We start from the raw sequence: 15,869 nt of genomic DNA on the forward strand, positions 1-15,869 counted from the left end.
ATCTGTCTAGATATCACAGGCACTGACGGTGGGAAACTATACAGTAGGTTTCGTTTCTGTTCACAGCAGTGGTATCACTTCCTGTTAACACTCCACCCCTCCCCCTGATCATGCTGGTTGTTTGACTGATAATACAGATTTCATAATGTTTGTGGTCTTCTATATAGTGTTCTTTCCAAAAGTATTATCTAAATCAGCGATTCCCCAGTGGGCCATGAGGATAATGCAAGCGGGTCCCCAAATAATTGGCAAAACACTAAGAGTTTTATAATAATATAACTTTATTTAAAATTACAAAATAACATAAATAAAAAACATAAATAGGAACGGAAAGTATGCGTACGTTAGATCCAAGCGGGAACACAATCTAAAGAAATTTTAAATAAACATGCTCTAACAATGCATGCGGCCCACCCATCTGACCACATAGTCATGGGTGGGCTGCAAAAAATGCCTTCATGATTTTCAAGTGGGTTGTGATCCAGAAATAGTTGGTAACCACTGATCTAAATCAAATAATAACTCAATAGTTGTGGACCGATAGACCATTGTGAATTCTGAACTTTATGTTCACAAACAGGAGTTCTGGTCTGTGTGACAAAACACATAACGATGGACCCCCAATAAAATGTATGACTCACATTTTATTTTATCAGATGTTCTGTACTCATTAGCAGGAAAACGTAAGCTTGTAGAATGGGGGTTCATTAAATGAGGATTTGAGTAGTTGATGTTGATGTGCCATGTGAGACATATCAGCAGCATGTCACTGATGCTGTAAAACTTGATTGGAGAGCCAGTCCATCCCCTCGATCAAACCTGCCGAACTTACAGCACAGGACGCCTGTATATGCCACTGTGACCATCCAGTGGTTGGTCCAGACAGACAGACAGGCAGGCAGGCAGACAGACAGACAGACAGACAGACAGACAGACAGACAGACAGACAGACAGACAGACAGACAGACAGACAGACAGACAGAGTATGAAAGTATGAAAACAAGACAAAGCATTGTGAGTTTATACATCATGTGTATTTTATGTTGAAGATACTGCTTCTCTATCTCTTTCTCTCTCTGACATGCACGCACACACACAGTCACTCACCGGGTTGGAGAGTCCGGATAGGTTCAGAGCCTCTGTGATGTCACTGACAGGCATGGCTCTGGGCAAATCCTGTTTGTTAGCCAAAACCAGCAATGGTATTCCCCTTAACTCTGCCTCCTCAATCTGTAAATAGGTATAATGTTCATAATAATATATGTGTAAAGAAAGAGAAGGTCCGCACATCGTGTTAATGCTCCCAAAATAATTTATTGATAGAGCACGCACGCACGCACGCACGCACGCACGCACGCACGCACGCACACACACACACACACACACACACACACACACACACACACACACACACACACACACACACACACACACACACACACACACATATTTTAACCATTTATTTATGTTCACACAAAGGAGATGCATACAAGGACACAAATAATTATAGGTGCATTGGAGTTACAATTACAAAATCATGGCATGTGCTTTCAAGGTACAATAGGCATGTCACTCAGTACTCTATGGGTATACGGTAAGTAACAATGTCTCCGCCATGGCTGCCAATTAACATAATCCACAGCAATTGCAAATGCATCTCAAATATGCACCTACTACATTAACGATGGTAGTTACAATGGGTGCGGTTGTTAATATTTCATAAAAACCACATTGGCGTTCTTCCGTGCTTCCACCCTCGCACGCACGCACGCACGCACATGCACACAATTCGATAGATACCATAGATAGATAGATAGATAGATAGATAGATAGATAGATAGATAGATAGATATGAATGTTGTATAGTGCGTACCAATAGTTGGGATGGTGGTGACCACCTCTCCCAGTTTGAGTTTGTACAGGATGGTCGTCTTTCCTGCTGCGTCCAAACCCACTAAAAAACATAAACAGCATTTATTATTATTAGTAGTAGCCTATACAGTGTAACTTGAATGTAGGCTGTTGTTGCAGTTGCTCATTGAAAATAACTGAAAATAAAATGTGTGTTGGTAAGTGACACGCAAGTGCTTTTAACCAGAGTACTAAAGTAGAGTGCAAAAGTGAAAGAAAAAAAAAGTGAAAACAAACATATGTGCTACAAAGCAACCAGAGTAGCAAGTATGTCAAAGTAGTGTTTATTATTAGTAGTAGCCTAGTAGTAGTGGTGGTGGTGGTGGTGGTGGTGATGATGAGGTGAATGATGTTATTTCATTGTTTGTTATTATCACTCTATGGTTATTATGGTATACATACAAAGAAGAGAGGGAAATGTGTGCTCTGCATGGCTATATATAGGCCTATGACATATATGCAGTGATTGTTTTTATTGACATTTCAGCCTGCTGGTTTTGCACAGAATCAACAAATGGCAGTGTATGGAAAGGTATGGTAAACTCACCCATCAGAATCCTCATCATCTTCTTTCCCACCCAACGAGAGAAGATGTGTGAGAAGATGGCTCCCATTATCTTCACTGGATGCTCTGCTCGCTAAACAATAATCAACTAGCCTAAAGATCAATCAATATGCTGAACCTGTAAGTAACTTGTCTCTGATAATTGTTGGAACAGCAGCATTCAACACTTTGATCTATCACACACTTTTCTCTCCTGTCCTGTTTATATAGCTGACAACAGAGTGCAGACCATTGCACCTCCCCTCCCTCCATGTCACTTTATGTTGTGTCACCTGTATACACGGAGACAACACAGACGCAGTCACTTGTGAGTCAGAGGAATCAGGAACCTAAACACCTAGAACACCAACATGGTTTTGTCTATGCTGGCAGAGGTGAGCAGGCAGCACAGCCCCTCCCTCAAAGAGGGAATCATTCATGGTGGCACAGAGGGAGGCGCGTTTTTGACGATATGTTGGAATGTATGATCATTAATTGCCTGTATATATATATCACTGTATGTATATTTATATCTATACCTTTATCATTAATTGCCTGTATATATATCACTGTATGTATATTTATATCTATACCTTTAATTGAGAGCACGTGACCTGATCACCTGACCGGTCACGTGATCATGTGATCAGTGTATATAAGGAAGTGAAAATAAACACACTGTTCTAAGCGTTCTAAGTGTTCTTGGCCATGGACTAAAGAGCAAAGGCATATCTGTTCTCTGTGTCAATTTTGTTCATCCTCTTTTAGAATGTATTCCGGCTAGCTCAGGACTGCTGTTGATTTGACGCCATATGCGCTAGCTTGATTTAACAATAGGCCATGTTTAAATACTTTTAAAAGTGTTATTTATAACTTCTTTTATTTCATTCCAGCGACAGGAAATCCAATCGGGAAACTGTCCCTGGACTCTCGTCACCAGTCACCTTTCTCCCTGGAAATAAAAACGTCTGGGTTTCCGAGGCTACCACAGACAGTCACAGTAGGCTACGCTACTCGCTACTCCCGAGTCCCAAAAAACCACAACCGTGCACCTATAGGCTACCTGGTAACCTGGCTCGACATGGCTGGCAGCATACACAAATCCAACGTTAGTGAAAGTGACGTGGAGCGGCCATAGAAGAAGGGAGGATCAATGAATTCAAGTTCAAGGTCTTTACACGCCGCGGCTCGCCGACGTGAATTAGTCTTCAATTAGACCGCAGGCAGGGTATTCATTATTATGAGTAGGCCTATTATTGGTTGTATTGCTATTCATTTGGTTAGATTTAGTAGTCTGCAACGAAAATAATTAAGGTTTTGCCAGTTTAAATGAGAAAGCTATAAAAGCATGCAACATATCATATAAGCCTAAATGTGATTAATTTAATACCCTGCAAACAATTTGAATTGAGCCTGTTTGCATTTATTTTTAGATTTTTTTTGATGGCCTATTATTTTATTGTCCTGACTCCTGTAGCTTAGCCACCTGGTGTCAAATTTGCATTAAAAAAGATCAAAGAAACACCCTCTAAATAGTATACTTGTCATCACCCCTGACAACCAACTACATGGTGGCATGTTGTTTTTAAATTTTAACTACATAAATTAGCATTTCTTTCTTCTGTTTAATCATAATCTATTCTCTCATGATGTAACTATGTCACTATTGAGTCTCTCTGGCTTGTTCGTACTGTGTGGAGAAAGTTAAAGCTACACTATGTAACTTTCCTGTTCTACTCTGGTTTTGAACTGAACCAATAGAGCCTGCCTGCTTTCTAAGTGGATACATTGTGTCAAACCAGACACAGGATCTAAAGGTCTCAACAGAAGAGCAGGGAGACCAAATACAACCACCCAGTTGTATAAGCTATACCAGGGGTGGGAAACTGGTGGCCCGGGGGCCACATGCGGCCCCCACCTTCACTTAATGTGGCCCTCAGGTTAATATCAGAATACTGATATAATATTGGTTTCAGCTGTTACAACTCCACGACATGCAAACATGACCCGCTTTAATTACGTCAGTCTAAATTAGTAGCTCAATGCTCAACACAAGTATAATTAAAGGCATTTGAAATTACATAAAAATGTTCATTTTCAGGTTTCCAATTCAAAAATAGCAAAAACGTAAGATTTTATTTCGAATATAGCAAAAATAGCCGATCTACAAGCTCAAAACGTGTCGCAGCGCGACGCGTTTTGAGCTTGTAGATCGTCTATTTTTGCTACGACAGTAATATATGGCCCTAGGGAGTGAGTGTGGAAATATAGTGGCCCTGTCCATCATCAAAGTTGCCCACCCCTGAGCTATACTGTACCAGTGTACTATCATACAGATGGGACAAAATAAGAAAATGTTGTACAGCTTTAAAGAAGTTTTATTGAAGACAAACAACTAATTTTGTCAGATGTATTGATGAAGAAATGTAAAATAATAATTTAATAATAAAAACAGTCACACTGATTTGATGTATCGTTCACATTAACTGTGGTCAGACTACATATTGATTGGCGCTCACTTCTATCCATCTTACAGTACACACTAAGCTAGCAATGGCAGAGAATGACTTGGCGTGATGTGCATAAAAATGAATCCAGTCGAGTCAGTCAAAGTATGCATGTCATCTTGAGTGGAAGAAGGGTTTAGGTTCTCCAGCGTAGGTCACAGACCAGTGCGATGTGGTCTGAGGGGTGGGACACACTGGGTAGGGCTTGGTAGGTTGTTACCTCCTCATGACTGGGCAGAGGGATCACCTGGTCCACCTGCACACAAAACAAACCAACCATCAGCATACTGTATATTCATTTACTCTATATAACAAGGTCATTGATAATGTCATACTGTACCTCCATGTTGTCCGGCTCAGTGAAGATATAGTCAAGGCATCCGTGGAATCCTCCAACGTAGTTGGTGTAGGCTGGTTCTCCACACACACTGAGGAGAGGACGGAACGGAGAGGACACTGTCTGGGGACAGGCCTCCTCTGGACCTCCAGAGCTCCAGTCTGCGTGACTGTCTGCTATCACACCCTGGGTCAACAGACTGAACAGGCCTGGATGGGGACAGACAGATAAAACATGGATGGATGAAATAAAGGACAGACAGACAGACAGACAGACAGGCAGGGCCACTTGAGCTAGGGGTGGGGTTACCTGAGTTAGGGGTGGAGTTGAAATCTCCGGAGAAGATTAGTGCAGCACCAGGTGCAACCTCACTGATCACATGATTTAAGTGTTTCAGAGCAACACTAATCTGGACCAACCGAACATTCCCTCCTAGAGTGCAAGAGAAAGAAAGAACAGGGCAGATATTATCTTACTTAACCCATTCAGGACGCAAACCCTTTGTGTTTTAAGCATTATGTTATACTTTAGCCATTGAAAAATTGCAGATCTACAAGCTCATAGCGTGGCACCGAGTGCCGTGCTACGTGAAGATGTGGCGCAAATCTTTGAATACCGTATATATTCTTTCACACTTCACAGCGAACGTTTTTAACTAAAATCTTTGCTTCTGGGGGGGTCACTGGAACTACATATTTTCAGATGGGCGTCGACGGCCAATTACATATAGTTTATGGGGTCCCTGACATGAAAAAGAACCACTGACATATTCTTCTATTTTTGAGATTTTTTTTAAAAAACGTATGTAAAACGACACATGCTTTCCCGGAACCCGATCGATTCCTCTCTCTTCACCCGAAGATGGGTGGGGCTAAGGCATAAGAAAACATGGTGAGAGGGGGGGGGGGGGGGGGGTTACCTTTAGGGTGCCAGTATAGATGAGTGTTGGCCACACAAATCTTTCTAGAAGGTTCCTTCAGGACCTCAAATACACTCACCTGGACAGGAGAAAACATTATGTTGGTTACTCTTGTGTAGTTCACTTGATACAGCAAAGCAAAACGTATTGTAGAGCAAGACACTAAAGCCCACTCCTATCCACACATGTGCTCCAGGTGGCCCCTCAAGTGGTTGACCTTTAAATTGTTTTGTTGCAAGGTGTTGCAACTAGTTGCATTGGTGCGGTTAGGCCACACACACACACGTGTGACAGACAGACAGACAGACAGACAGACAGACAGAGTACCTGCAGAGCAGTGGATCTATGTAAGATCTTGTCTTTGAGGACAGGGTTGGTAGATATCTTCTCTAACATGTCAGAGTACAGAGGATCAGATGTCAGCGATTCACTCAGTATAATGTCATGGCGACTCAACAACCTCAGCTTTGACCTAAACATAGAAAGATAGTAGCGGAGCAGAACTGAGAAGACTCATATATATATATACACTGTAGAGTAGAGAGAATGTGTGCTGATTGGGGAGTAAAGACTAATGAATGAGAGTGTTCTTCTAACCTGCGGTAGAATGTGGACAGGCCTTCATGTTGTTTTGCTTTGATCTTGAAAACCCCGTCCAAACCAAACGCATCAAGAGCTGGACACAGACTGTCACTGAACACCCCTGATTAACACATGCAATATATCACTGAACAGTACACCATAATATTCAATAAATCACTGAACACCCCTACTGACCGATCCAACCATTGTGTGACTTAGCCCCTTTCGGCAACCTCGGTTAGCTTTTCTGAATTTTGGACGTCGCTACCCTAGGGTCCCGGACAGCTTATTCCACCCTCCATAGGATGCAGATAAGATACATACTCTCTGTTCACGGAGAGCGGCAGCACCGCTTGAGTGTTGGTGAGATGTTTCAAAGATGCATAACACAGCTATAGGAGACCGCCGCAACGTGTACGAAATGGCATTAACCGCCGATGATGTCCGAGGGTCCCGAAAGGGGCTATGTGTGACTGTGACTCATGATATACAATGTCACAATATAACCAATACCCTTTAGCATAGAAAAGTATAATACGCAGTAGTATAAACAACAGGTGGCGCGTCCAGATTCCAGCCTACCTTTGTCTACTTCCTGGAGACAGATGACATCAGCGTTGTATCCTACCAGTTCTTTCTTGATGAGGTTCTGTCTGTAGTCGGCCTCCAGGGCGTACGGAGCACAGTAGGGATACAACACCGTCTTAGACAGCTCTGTCTGGGCATAGATGTCCGCCAGGATGTTGTATGACACCACCCTCAGCACGGGCTCCTCCGGCCCTTTGAGAGTGTACATGTGACGGTTGTCGAACGTGCAAGCACCTGGACCAGCCTCCACGGTCGCCACGGAGACCAGCTCCTTGTCTGGCCCTCGTCGGTCACCATCTTTAGGGGTGCAGCAGAGCCTCAGCCTCAAGCCAATGTCCAGGTTGGAGGGGACGTACACACGCTCAAGTCCCACCTCTCTCCAGGTGTCGCCACTGTCTCCTGCTGTGTCAGCACTAGGATCAGAAAAGGAGTCAGTATAACAACAAGAAGGAGACAAGGAGGTTGCTTAGGATCACAGCAACAGGGAGGATACAAGATTGTTGTATGTGGGAAGTGTTTAAATCAGTGTTTTCTGTTGACCCCCAAAAGTTTGCCTGTGTACTAGTAACAGTTTGTGTGTGCCGCGTGACAAGCACGCAAACATCTAGCCTAAAGGGGAATTCCCCCGGGGAAATATTAGCTGGCTTTTGGTCATCAGGCAGAGGCTCTGTGTCTGAACCATATTGTGCTAATATAGGCCCTGCCTTTATAAAAGTATGTGTGAAGATGTTTGGACCTCAATATGTGATTCAGTGATTGTGTCACATGTGCAGCTGCCACAATATTATTTCCTATGTAAAACAACACTTCTACAGTATCTCCCGTCTCACCTGACGTCGGGGCGGGTCTCCTTGTACCAGCCAAACTCACATTGCTCCAGGTGGCCGAACTCCACCTCCAGTTTCGGACAGACGGGGAACCCAGCCAGCAGAGAGGCCGGGAGCTCTGCCGTGGTGAAGGCTGGCGGGTTTCTCTGTACAGCATATTTGACCTCTCCGACCTGTAGCACCGCCCCGTCCTGCCACGCTTCGGAATTCAATGTACCCTCTGGCACCAACTCACCGTTATAAAACAGTCCGACAGCCGAAGGTCTGGCTTCTTCCGTGGGCTGCTGATGTTCTTTGCTTTTCTTAGATTTTTTTGCCTTTCCCTGGCCTTTGGTCGTATTGTGGCCTATTCTCGCCAGGAGTTTACCCAGTTCCTCTGTTGTGTCTCTCAGCATTTGTTTATTGATGCCATCCAGGGTGAATGAGATTGTGAGTTTAGACTCCCCGGGGACACATCTGACCACAGCTTGCTCCATCTTATTATGGAGGCGACGACAGAGTGGGATCAGATTGGAATGAGTTCTCGGTGGGACTGACACCAGGGCCAGGCGTAATAACAGTCTTCTCGAAGATGTGAAGAAGTAATTTAACATAAGTCGACTGGGAATTGAGATGGGCTATTGCACTGCTTAAATACACAGCTCAACTAGATGAAAGAGAAATAAATACACAACAGAATCACGAAACATGTATATAAAATACTATTCAAACTAGAGCTGGTTGTCTGGGTTAGGACCTGCCGCCAGTGGTGTCCGGTGAGAACTTAACCGGGATGCCGAAATCTCTGACAGATATCTGGGTTGTAAGGCCAAATACCGCTGAGAATATCTGGGCTGTAAAGGCCAAATATTGTGTATCGTACAGACGGAGATAGAGTCTCTCGCGAGGAGTACAGTAAGTAATGCTTGCTAGCTAGTAGCTACCAATTAAATCTCTTCAGATTCTTCTTTACAGGGTTCCATTGGATGCTTGTCATGATTGATGAAGATGTCAGTCAACGTCAACTGGATGCGCGTCACAATGAAGATGCCAGGCGTGTATATCCATATATGAGGTTTCTACATTACCCTGATCTCAGTGCTGGATGTCGCTGTGCTCTAGGTGAAAGCTTTATGTTAGGATTAGGATCATCATTCAAGAATCATCTGTGGTTACTAGCCATTTGATCTACAAACACCACCGGTAGACAATGTTTAGCCGCCCCCTGGGGTAGTGGGTGTGTTATAACTGTTATTCGTCATTTATATAAACTACCAGATTATGTTAAACGTTAAAATGGTTTCCATCCACTGCTACAATGCTGTCACAAGTTCACAACTTCATCCATGTGTGTTTTGTCCATAGAGTTTTGTCTTCCTGTGTTTCTTCTTCCGGTGTGTTGTTGCATGGCAGCATATGGTTATTATTTCACCTTTATGTGGGCTCTTTCTCATACAAAACATTCTTATTAATAACATGAACTCAGCAAGAGTTATTTCGCCTTGTTTTAAAGGCTATTTGAAACCACGGTAAAGTTAACCATTTCGATTTACTGGAGAGTACTATATCTGACTATATCAGAACCAAGCAAGGCAAATAATTACCCAACGTAGCCTTTGATACGCTAAGAGCGCCATCTCGTGGCTAGTTGGAGTAACATTGCAGTATTTCATATTCATACAGCTTTATGAAATTATGACCAAAATTCAAATTATCCCTTCAAAGAAAACATGGTATTTCCATAAATTGGTGGTGTGACCAACACAGCCAAATAATTAACACCAGTCCACATCACAAATATTAAAACTCCTACAAATCTAGGAAATGTATTCTATTCATCACAACCATAGAGTTATACACTGGTATATAAGATCACAACTGATCACATTTCTGGATATTAAATTTAATCACAAGTTTAAATCTCTCACTTTACAAGTGCACCTATTCAAACCAGATGAGTGAAGCTTGCATAATATTTGTGTTTAAACTTTGCTTTAAGTTTGTTTGATGCAAAATCTACATTCTACATAAGCTACAAACTAACCCTTCTACATAAGCTAACCCTAAAAACAATAAGGTAACATAACACACATACCTAACCTGTTTTATAAAAAATAACACCCGTGTGAAGTGAGGGGCGCTCTTATCATTGTACATCATCCAATAAATGAATATACTTCCTCATGAATTAATTTGTCAACTTATGTTATTATCTTTTAACCATGATACAATGTTAAAAGAAAATATTCAATGTATTTAATGTTAATATAATTTATATATAGGCCTAATTGTGTTGAGAAAAGTCGATTTGCTCGTCCACATATGACGTAAATTATCCTTTCATTGTCAATGGCATTTAATGTTTGTGTTGCCACATAAAGCCGATTTGTTCAGACACATATGACGTAAATTCTCCTTCCATTGTCAATGGCAAATGTGACACGTGTTGTGACGAAAAGATGTATAGCTAAGGTATATATAAGGTATATCAGAGCCATAAAATATGCCCCTCAAAAATAAAACAGGCAGTTCTACAGACACTCCTTTTCAGGTCCTCAGACTTTACATTGCCGCGGTGCATGCTGGGTCCTTCCTTTCCATCCCAGGCTCGAAATCAGCAAACATGGGTAGGAAACTTATTCTGTACATAATGCTGCTAAATTGTCCAATGTAGGTGCTATTTCGCATCGACGGGATGTTTGGGTGTTTTATACAACGTTATGTTCGTCTGAAGGGTGGACAAAATCACATTTAACATGAAATATGAGTAGATTGTGAAGGCAGCGGTCTCAGCAACGTGGAGCGGCCATAAGAGACGCACCGTGATAGCATAATTAGCCTAGCATGGCGTTCAATCCTTCTTTTCCGTTGTATTTCACGGTGTGCTCAGACATTTGTGGTGTAATAAAGACAACAGTGCGACAGTTGGTGACGACAAGCACCTTTGTTTTTGTTTTTTGGTTGGCTACAGTGTTGTCAGTTAAGATTTAAGGCAACGGGCTAGCTTGTTTAGCGCTGCAGCCCAGCTGCACTGACTTTGATTGATTGATTGATTGAAATATTTATTAACAGTTTGCAGAATTACAGTACATTTCAAGCACAAACTCAATACAAAGACTTAACTGTGAGTGGACGACTCAATTAAGCATTACACTTGTTTACAAGAGTGTCCACCATGTTCAATTCATCCCCTTGCGTACTCCAATAATCAAATATTGAAACGTAAAAGGGATTTATTTTTTGGTACCACTGTACACACTGACTTGACGCTATTACCAGATTTCTGGAATGTAACTTTACACTACGTGTAAGTGTAGTGGCTGACGTTAACCTGGAAACTGCTGAGGTTGTCATTAACATGGTGTTATGGTTAGAAGTTGAATTGCTGACAGAATAAGTCATTCATTTTATTGTGGAGCAAAAAGTAAACGTAAGACCCATTTTATGAATTACTTTTAATAAAAATGGCTTTCTACAAACAATGCCTTGGTGGCATATGTATTTTAAAGTTTTAACCCATTTAGACCTGAGGCCGATTCTAAAAACCTATGTTTCTATTATGTCAGTGGTTCTCAACCTTTCCATGTCAAGGACCCGTAATTATCTATTTGGCTGTGGACCCCCATCTGAAAGTGTTCTTCCAAGCACCCCCCAGAAGCAAAGATTAGAGTTAAACGTTCATTGTGAAAGAATATATATTCAAAGATTTGCGCCATATTTTCATGATTTTTCAAAAATAGCAGATCTACAAGCTCTCGGTGCTGCGCTATGAGATGTCCACTATTTTCCTTATGGATCACAGACTGCCCTACATCACGAGACTTCTCGTTGCTGGTCCACAAAAAAAACAGAACTGGAGAAGCCACAATCTAAATGTATTCTACCAATTGTTGAGGGGCATGTTATTAGTTACTGACATGAATGCTAATTATGGTCTATTTCTCCAGGAAAGTGTCGTGGTTTACGTACTGCCAGGAAGCTGCGTAACCATCGCCGCGAGCAGAAGTGGCATGACAAGCAGTACAAGAAGGCCCATCTGGGCACTGCCCTCAAGGCCAACCCTTTCGGAGGAGCCTCCCACGCCAAGGGCATCGTCCTGGAGAAAGTGTGAGTACAACCAGAAACACAGCAGTTCAGCATTGTGAGGAAAAAATCTGTTGTCTTTTTCTACATAGGTGGGTCCTATTTCAGACTACAATTTTTTTTTCTTTCTGGTCACCAATGAATTGGGGCATCTGAAAGGGTGTGGCAAATAACTTACTTGCATCTTGGGTTCACACGAAACCTAGCTGTTCATTTATACGATTGTCACTCTGTATATCACTGTCATAAATGTAAGCTGAAAAGGTTAATACACTTCAATGGTCATTATGGCCCAGTTTATCTGAGTGGACAATGACCACAGACCATAATGGTTGCAGAATGAGTGTTTATCATTGCAGGCAAAAATATCAACACATGAATGCAAATGTTGTACATCTGGCTTCTATGTCCCTCTGAACAGATTTTTAATGATTCAATTGTTGCTGTTCTGTCTGTAGGGGTGTTGAGGCTAAGCAGCCTAACTCTGCCATCAGGAAGTGTGTGAGAGTTCAGCTCATCAAGAACGGCAAGAAGATCACAGCTTTTGTGCCCAATGACGGCTGTCTGAACTTCATTGAGGTAAAACTTCAGCAGCCTCTACATAGGACACACTCAACAACACAACAGCCTAAAAATAGTTGTATTTCTGTGACATGAGTAATACAGTATTTATCTGTGAAATCATAAAAAATTGCTACATAAGAACTAAAGCATTAAAGGTTAACTTCTCACAAGAGCCCTATCGTTCTATTGTGAGGACATGAAAATCAATGTGTTTTGCAGTTTTGTATGCTCAGAGGTAGACAATGTTCCCTTTTAACACCGTAGCATTGATATACTTAAGTTGCAAATAGTAATGGAGAAAATGAAACTTTTCAGAAGTGCAACTTGGTATTCACGTTTTTGACCAATTGGCAATTTTCCCCATTAGTTCTCTTACTTATCCATCTACCATTAATCATTTATTTATTAAAAAGAAGTGTCAAGGACCAATTGGATTGTTTGGCTGGACCAGCTGTTGGCTGTTATAATCATGGGTTATGTGCATGAGGCTAAGAAAAAGAATCGGACAAATATTGGTCAGTTTTACATGTGGTGTTGGTTAATCTAGTCAACTCTTGGGTGACAGGTAAATACCTGCTGAGAACATTGAATCTTTCTTTAATCCCTCCTTTCTCCTTAATGTGTGCAGGAGAACGACGAGGTCCTGGTGGCAGGGTTTGGTCGTAAGGGCCATGCTGTGGGCGACATCCCCGGTGTCCGCTTCAAGGTGGTCAAAGTGGCCAATGTGTCACTGCTCGCTCTTTACAAGGGCAAGAAGGAGAGACCAAGGTCATAGACATTGAATAAACAGAAAATAAAAGTCACACTTTTCCAACTCCATCTTGTCTCTTTGTGCTTGTGTGTAGGCATTATTAAACATGCAAATAACCCATTTGATGTCCAGAGGGATAATCGGTTGTCATATCAGCACTGCTGAATGAAACGGAACAAGTACAGAGAAGTAACGATGGACAGTTTGTTTTGTTCGTAATCATTTGCTATAGCGTGTTCAGTAAGGTACCCCCCACCCTTCATTTTCAGTGAACTCGTACAGGATAGACAAGTGAAATTAGTCATGGCACAGGAGGGAGCAGACCAAATTTGAACTTTAAAATGGGTACGTTCTGATGATGGGATGAAATTACCAACCCACCTGAATGTTATCTTCTGAACAAAATTCTTAATTGCAATATCAGCAAATGGAACTTCTTCAAACTTCTAAACCCAAAACAATGCATTAACACTGACTTCCATTTCGACTGACGTGGAAATGGAAGCTAATAGTAATGGCACTACAGAACTGACTTGAAATTGGCATGTTAGTGTCGATTTCTGACTGAATAAGAATAAGAGCTTGTATTTCTGATTTCCAGAATTTCAGCTTTATTTTTGAGGGGTGCGCTAGCCCCTCCTATATACAGCTTTAATGTTTTTAGTTAAATGTTTGTTTTAAAAACGCCATTGACAATGAAGGGAAAATTTACGTCATCTTGTCCCTAAAACATTAAATCCCATTAACTAAAGAGAATTTAATGTTTGTATTTGACACCATTTGCTTTACATCACCTAATCATAGCATAATAGTTCCCCTCACTTCACATGGGTGTGATTTCTTTTTTTATATTTGGGGGCTTATGAGTCTTTGTAATAGCCAATATGCAATTTTTCTTTTGTATATGAATAAATATCTGCATTCATTATAAAGGTATGAGAAAGTCAGAATGGCGAGAACAAATCCAAGAATCCCGAGATGTAAATTTGGAAAGTGGAAATGTTTGATTCAGGCTTTTAATATCCTTTGGTAGAAATGAGGTGATTCTGAACGACTAGTAAATGTTAATGTGAGAGCATTCAATAAAGCCCTAGTCAACAATATTCCCCTGATTTAACCAGGATGGGGTTGGGGTACTCTAGGTTTACGCTTGAGAACAACATTGCAGTATGCTTTTTCTATTCACCCCATGGAGCCTTGAATTCATGGATATATATATATATATATATATATTTTTTTCCAGTCAGCCAGTCATGAAATTATTGGCTTAGGGATGTGACAAAATCCATGAATTCAAGGCTTCATGGGGTGAATAATCAATAGTCATTTTGGGGGTGAACTATAAACATTTAGTAAAACATTTTCTTCATAGTCAAGGAATACCGATGTATTGCCATTTCTCTCTTAACAGTCTGAGAACTGATAACATACATATAAAACTTGAGTAAGTAAAGATGACTTTTCTTGTTTGAGGTTGGTATGTTGATGTTCAATTGTGTTGTGATGATGGTGAACTCTCTCTAACAACACTAGATGTAGGGCAGCGATTCAGGAGTCCCAAACTCCTGCCTGTTGTTCCCTTATTCAAAGGTTGTTTGTTTGTTTGTAACCTTTATTTCAGGGGAATCCAATTGAGACCAGGGTCTCTTTTTCAATGGCGCCCTGTATACAAATAAGAACATTTACATTTTACATACATGACATGGACACACAGTACAACAAATATAATACATAAGCACATACACACAGAAACAAAACCTTGTAACCAAATGTTACAGAAAGCAGGTGCATATGCCTTCCTCTTGTTCCAGGTTGTTCCATCTCCAGTGGTAACGAGATGCTTCAGACTGCCAGATTTCAGAGGTTTAGTCCTTGTTTGCAGGATTTAATTGTATTTCCTTCTTCATTCCTAGTGTGCCTATCTGCTTGTCTACATCACTCCTCAACTCCCAATAATCATCTGCAAATAAACATCAAACCTCACCTCATCTCCCATGTCCGTGTTGTAGAGAAGTTTGTCCACTAGGTGTCACTGTTGAATTTGTTTTTGATATGCTCATAATAAAGATTGAGTGATGTTAAACAATAATTCAGAAACTGATGAAGTTAAAGGTTTCTGTGCCACAAGGTTCAATTCTTGGTCCAGGCTCCATAGCTTTTAAATCTATACATTTGGCAGGCTACCATCATACTGATACACATGTGTATCCTACCAATATCACGATGTTGATAGACAGTTGCACACTTTCACCTGATTTCAGTCCTATGGAAAATTTT

At 41.3% G+C, this 15,869-nt stretch overlaps 3 protein-coding genes across 3 annotated transcripts; 1 reads left to right on the forward strand and 2 right to left on the reverse strand.

Moving 5' to 3' along the window:
- Positions 1-360: 360 nt before the first annotated feature.
- Positions 361-2,733, reverse strand: LOC306929905 (ADP-ribosylation factor 4-like). Its single transcript, XM_079510637.1, has 6 exons — positions 2,459-2,733; positions 1,874-1,954; positions 1,594-1,619; positions 1,108-1,230; positions 638-856; positions 361-506 (listed from the first exon to the last, which is right to left on the reverse strand). Exons 1-5 carry the CDS (start codon positions 2,523-2,525, stop codon positions 767-769), a joined length of 387 nt encoding a protein of 128 aa, XP_079366763.1. The 5' UTR covers positions 2,526-2,733; the 3' UTR covers positions 361-506; positions 638-766.
- A 2,085-nt stretch (positions 2,734-4,818) lies between these two features.
- On the reverse strand, positions 4,819-9,580 carry pde12 (phosphodiesterase 12). The gene is made up of 8 exons (XM_079509329.1): positions 8,219-9,580; positions 7,383-7,801; positions 6,816-6,921; positions 6,546-6,690; positions 6,219-6,297; positions 5,609-5,731; positions 5,303-5,508; positions 4,819-5,218 (listed from the first exon to the last, which is right to left on the reverse strand). Exons 1-8 carry the CDS (start codon positions 8,806-8,808, stop codon positions 5,099-5,101), a joined length of 1,788 nt encoding a protein of 595 aa, XP_079365455.1. The 5' UTR covers positions 8,809-9,580; the 3' UTR covers positions 4,819-5,098.
- A 1,085-nt stretch (positions 9,581-10,665) lies between these two features.
- Positions 10,666-13,660, forward strand: rps23 (ribosomal protein S23). The gene is made up of 4 exons (XM_079511396.1): positions 10,666-10,821; positions 12,142-12,301; positions 12,736-12,856; positions 13,470-13,660. Exons 1-4 carry the CDS (start codon positions 10,698-10,700, stop codon positions 13,614-13,616), a joined length of 552 nt encoding a protein of 183 aa, XP_079367522.1. The 5' UTR covers positions 10,666-10,697; the 3' UTR covers positions 13,617-13,660.
- The last annotated feature ends 2,209 nt before the right edge of the window (positions 13,661-15,869 follow it).

Source organism: Electrona antarctica (assembly GCF_951216825.1).
Source record: "Electrona antarctica genome assembly, chromosome: 9".
In the NCBI taxonomy this organism is placed as follows: domain Eukaryota; kingdom Metazoa; phylum Chordata; class Actinopteri; order Myctophiformes; family Myctophidae; genus Electrona; species Electrona antarctica.